The sequence below is a fragment of the Gracilinanus agilis genome, unplaced genomic scaffold, assembly GCF_016433145.1.
Source record: "Gracilinanus agilis isolate LMUSP501 unplaced genomic scaffold, AgileGrace unplaced_scaffold33096, whole genome shotgun sequence".
Taxonomy (NCBI): Eukaryota; Metazoa; Chordata; class Mammalia; order Didelphimorphia; family Didelphidae; genus Gracilinanus; species Gracilinanus agilis.
The window spans coordinates 1-5,379 of record NW_025365908.1 but is presented as its reverse complement, the minus strand read 5'-3'; the positions used below and the strand labels follow the sequence as shown (position 1 = coordinate 5,379).

At 68.7% G+C, this 5,379-nt stretch overlaps 1 protein-coding gene across 1 annotated transcript; it reads left to right on the top strand.

The window, feature by feature from the left end:
• Nucleotides 1-2,435: 2,435 nt before the first annotated feature.
• On the top strand, nt 2,436-4,049 carry LOC123254807 (platelet glycoprotein VI-like). The gene is made up of 5 exons (XM_044683729.1): nt 2,436-2,518; nt 2,819-2,854; nt 2,946-3,227; nt 3,490-3,771; nt 3,932-4,049. The coding sequence occupies exons 1-5, from the start codon at nt 2,485-2,487 to the stop codon at nt 4,012-4,014; spliced, it is 717 nt and encodes a 238-aa protein (XP_044539664.1). The 5' UTR covers nt 2,436-2,484; the 3' UTR covers nt 4,015-4,049.
• The last annotated feature ends 1,330 nt before the right edge of the window (nt 4,050-5,379 follow it).

Below are 5,379 nucleotides of genomic sequence, written 5' to 3'. Positions count from 1 at the left end.
TGAGGGCCCCCAAGGAGGGGGAGGGGGAGCCCTGTGTCCTGAGGGCCCCCAAGGAGGGGGAGGAGGTGCCCTGTGTTCTGAGGGCCCCCAAGGAGGGGGAGGGGAATCCTGAGGGCCCCCAAGCAGCAAGTGGGGAGCCCTGTGTCCTGAGGCCCCCCCAAGGAGGAGGCGGGGAGCCCTGTGTCCTGAGGGTCCCCCAAGGAGAGGGCAGGGAGCCCTGTGTCCTGAGACCCCCCCCAAGTAGGGGGCGGGGGTGCCCTGTGTCCTGAGGCCCCCCCAAGGAGGGGGAGGGGAGCCCTGTGTCCTGAGGGTCCCCCAAGGAGGGGGCGGGGAGCCCTGTGTTCTGAGGGCCCCCAAGGAGGGGGAGGGGGAGCCCTGTGTCCTGAGGGCCCCCAAGGAGGGGGAGGAGGTGCCCTGTGTTCTGAGGGCCCCCAAGGAGGGGGAGGGGAATCCTGAGGGCCCCCAAGCAGCAAGTGGGGAGCCCTGTGTCCTGAGGCCCCCCCAAGGAGGAGGCGGGGAGCCCTGTGTCCTGAGGGCCCCCAAGGAGAGGGCAGGGAGCCCTGTGTCCTGAGGGTCCCCCAAGGAGGGGGCGGGAGCCCTGTGTTCTGAGGGCCCCCAAGGAGGGGGAGGGGGAGCCCTGTGTCCTGAGGGCCTCCAAGGAGGGGGAGGAGGTGCCCTGTGTCCTTCCGGCCCGTGGGGGCGCCCTCACCCGTGACCACCAGCTCCAAGGGCTCGCTGGGGTCGGACCAGACGCCCTGGGCTTCGTAGCGGCAGCTATACCGGCCCGCCGAGTCGGAGATCACACTTTCGATGGCCGTGTACACCTGGCTCCCGGGCCACGGCATGCTCCGGAGCTCGTGGAGCCCCTCCTTCTCCAGGCGGTACCCGTCGGCCCAGACGGGGCCACGGCACCAGAACGTCACCGACCCCCCCTCGGAAACGATGGGCCCAGGGGAAACCGAGATGGACGGTTTGAGGGCGCTCTCTGGAGAGGAAGCGGGGCTCCCAGTGACAGGGGCGCCGGCCCCCGCTGGACAGGAGCCCCTGACCCAGCCACAGCCCCGCCCTGGCAGGGAAGCCCCCACCCCATTAGCACTGCTCCCCTCCCCCTATCCTGGGGAGCCGGGAGGGAGGCCTGGCCAGACTGGGGGCTGTTCTTTCCCCCTATTCTGGGGCGGGGAGGCTGCTGGCTAGAGTGGGGGGCTGTTCCTCTCCCCGTATCCTGGGGAGGGGGGCTGTCCTCTTTCCCCTATTCGAGGGCGGGGGAGGCTGGCTAGAGGGGGGGCTGGCCAGAGCGGGAGGGGCACAGACTCACCATCCTCCTCCAGTGCCCTGATCCTCAGGACCAGCCACAGCCCTGGCAGAGAAGCCCCAGTGAGAGCAGCCCGCCCCTCCCCCACGACTCCATTTCCCCTCCCGCATCCCCCTCCTCTCGCCCCTCACCCTCCCCCGCCCCCTTGACTCCTCCCGCCCTGCCAGAGCCCACCGAGGAGGCAGAGCAGGGCCCAGGAGGCGGCCGCCATGGTCCCAGGAGGAGCCCTGCGGGAGGGGGAGGGGCGGGGTTCGATACAACCGCCCGTGACCCCTCAGGGGCGACCGCCGACTGGAGTTCCGGTTGCGCCCACCAGGGGGCAACGTGGTGCCGCGGAGGGAGCCGGCCGGGAGGGCGCGAGCCGAGATTATCCGGGGAGGCGCGAGTCCGAGTGGGCGTGAGCCCGGCACCTCCCTGCGGTCCGGGGGGGGGGGGGGGCGGCCGCAGAGGCTGACGCCGCGGGGTGTCGGGGCGCCTCGGTCTCCCTCCCTCGCTCACTTAGATCATGGGACGCTGTTCTCTCCGGGCTCGGACGCGTTTCTTTCCCAGCTGGGGGGCTCCCGGTGGGCTTCCAGCCTCTGCTCAAATGATGCCAGGAGGGACTGTCTGGGCGGCCTTCGGGTCCTCGCCACCCCCGGGCCCGGGGCCCACCTATCCCCGGAGCCCCCAGGCCTGTCTCTGCCGCGGTCCGCGAGGCCCAGGGGCAGCGCCACCACGCCGTTGGTTGGCCATCGTGGGGAGCCCGGGGGAATCCTCTCCAACGCTTGTTCTTTAGTCCGCCATCTCCAGGGGGACGGAGAGCTCACTACCATTCCGGGCCTCAGGGGCCGCGTCCCTACGATGGGGCAGCTTTAGGAAGAAAGAAGTGCGTTGGGTCCCAGGCTTAGCATCTTCCTAGGCACACAGTAGGTGCTTCTCGAATGGTGGATTGCGGGGGCGGGGGGAATGGGGCTGTTCACTTTATGCGGGCGCCCAACTCCTCAGAGCCCCGTCCCTGAGAGGCTCAGAAGAAGAGCCTGAGGCCCGGGAGGCCCCAGGGCAGGGGGCGGGACTGACGTCCCTGAGGATCTCGGGTTCAGCCCCCGGCGGAGTCAGGTGGGAGAGGCCCGGCCAATGGCAGAGCTGCTGGGCTCTGCTTCCTGGACCTCCTGGCGTGCTCCCAGCTCCGGACCATGGATCCCTCGCTGCCCGCCCTGCTCTGCTTCGGTGAGCCCCGGCTAGGGATCACCCCGTTACCTCGGATTCCTGAGGGCTTCGGCTGGGGGGAGGGGATGGGGCCAGGGGCGCACGGCCAGCACAGGAGAGGCTGGAGTTGAACCCAGGTCCCCGGCCTCTGCCGCCTCTCAGGGTGTGCACAGCGCTCACGCCCATCCTGCCGGGATAGAAACTGAGGCCCACAGAGGTTTCACGATCTGCCCCGTGTCAGAGCTGGAAGGCCCAGAGGCGGCACTTGAACCGCATGGCCCTCTCGAGGAGGCTGGCCTCTCACCAGAGCCTTTTTGACAGGACTGTACCTGGGCCTGAAGATCGCAGCCAAGATGGGTGAGTTCTGCGCCCCCAACCCCCAGCCCGGCCCCTCCCCGCCCCCGCCTCCGGGGGCCACCTGGAACCGCAGGATCTGCTTCCCTTCCAGAAGAGCTGCCCAGACCCCAAATCATTTTGGATAACGGCTCCGTGGTCCCCCTGGGAATGCCTCTGACCATCCGGTGCCGGGGCCCCCCGCAGGCCGAAGTGTACTACCTGAGGAGGACGAACCAAACCGAGGACCCCGTGGGGGGCCAGCGCCCCATCTGGAACGAGGTCCTCTTCTCCTTCCCCAAGATGCGGCACACCATGGCCGGCATCTACACCTGCATCTACCTGGCAGCGCTGAAACTGTCCCCCCCCAGCGAGGAAGTGAACCTGGCCGTGGCGGGTGAGGCCGTGCCCGGGCCTCCCGCGGGGCCTCAGGATCTGGGGGAAAGCCCCGGGGCGGGGCCTCGGAGCGCTCGTCCCCTCCCTCCCTCCCTCTCCCTGCCCTTGCCTCCCCCTTTCTTCTTCTCCCCTCCTCCCCATCTCCTCTCTTTCTCCCGAGGGTCGCCCAGCTTGGGGAGGGGCGGGGGGAGGGGAGGAAGGGGAGTGGGCGGGGCCGAAGCCCCTGCCGTCTGACAGTCCGTCCGTCCGTCCGTCCGTCCCAGGCGTGCTCCCCCGACCCCTGCTCTTCGTCAAGCCTGGCCGGACGCTGGTCAGAGGCTCCCCGATGACCCTCCGATGCTGGTCGGACCAGAAGCTGGACCGCATGCTGGTGTACCACGAGCAGGGCCGCGTCCCGCCCACGTTCCGGAAGACCTCGCGCTCCTTGGGGCAGCTGCGCTTCTCCAGGATGAGGGAGGAGTACGCGGGCACCTACTTCTGCATCGGCTACACCAGCTCGCAGCCGCTCATGTGGTCGCTGCCCAGCAACCCCCTCACGCTGAAAGGTGCGGGCTCCGGGCGGGGGCGGGGCGGGGAGCCGGAGCCCGTTTCACCCCGGAGACCCCGGGAGGCGGGATTCAGGCTCGGTGCCCCACTGGGAGGCCCTGGGGCGGGGAGGGAAGGTCGGTGTGTGGGGCCTCGGCGGTAAAGGCGTCCATCTCTCAGTGATCGCTGGCCAGGATCCTGCCGTGGGGAGCGTCGTCGTGGTCCTGGGGGCCCTGGGCGTCCTGGGCGCCCTGCTGTCCTAGGCCCGAAGCCAAGCTCGCCCTCGGCGGACAATAAAGCCCCAGCTCAACCTGCGTGTGTTCTCTGTGTTCTGGGGCCGAGGGGGGACGGGTGGGCCCAGGGGACCCGCGGTGACCCCCGGGAGGGACCTGCCCACCGAGGAAAGCGGCCGCTTCTCCAGCGCGCACGTGCCCCCTCCGGCCTCTGCCCAGCCTCCCAAGCGGACTCGCTCCTCGCTTTGGCTTCTTCCCGCCCCAGATGCCCCTGGCGCCCCCTCCCCAGGTCACCGGCAAGCTCTCACTCCAGGCGGCCAGGGATGGCCGAACCCCGCCCGCGCCACCTCCTTGTGTGCCAGGCGCTGTGCCCGCCACGGGGGCACACACGTGCGGCGGAGACCACGAGGAGATTTCTGGGGAATCCCCTCCTGAGCGGGTGGGGGGGGTCATTGGGGAACCGCGGAGCGGAAGCCAGCAGCCACGGAGCGCCTGCGCTTGAGACCCGGCCGCTGGGCAGGGAATTTGGTTCGGGGGAGACAGGGGGCCCGCCGGAGGGAGGACCCCCGTCTTCCTCTGGAGAAGTTCTCCGGAGCCTCCACTCGAGTGGCTTTAGCCAGTTGTGGGGGGAGAAGGGGTGGCCGCTGCTTGCCTCTGGGCCGGCTCTCACTAGACCGTCCCTGTTCCCCCTCTGGCCATCAGCCGGACCCTCCTAAGGCCCCTCCCCCCAGCTCCCTGAAGTTAAAATAAAAGGCGGCTCAAACACACCCGAACGCTGGGCTTCTGGAAAGCGTTTTATACTAGCTGCGCCTCGCCTGCTCTGCCACGACTCCCTGGGAGGGGCGTGCGTAGTTAGCCCCATTTTAGAGAAGAGGAAACCTATGCAGGCCCGCGCTCGCGCCAGAAGCTGGATTTGAACTCGGGTCTCTCCAAGTCCTGCGCCACCCAAGTGCCTCAAGTATGTAAATGGGAAATCGGATTGCCCTTCCAAGCCCTGCATGGCCTGGCTCGCGCCTGCCTACCTACCTCACCCCTCCCCCTTCTGGAGCACCTCCTCCTTCACGGGGTGCCGGAGCCCTCCCCCTCCAAGATGACTTTAGGGTATCTCCTCTATAGCATCCCTCTCCGCCTCTGGACTTTTTCAGTAGCTGCGGGGTATACAGTAGACGCTCCATAAATGCTTGTGGCCTTGACATGACTGCTGCCTTTCCAGCTGGCTGGACCGCGGGGTCTGATCTGCCCCGGCCCCCGCCAGGGCCAGGCCTGTGCCCGACGCAGCACTCGAACCCAAGCTCCTGGCCCTTCCTCAGTTTCTGCAGCCTCTGCCTCAGAGGGGTCACGTGGAGAAGGACGGGCCAATGGCAGAGCTGCTCCGGCTCAGTTTCCGCAAGCACC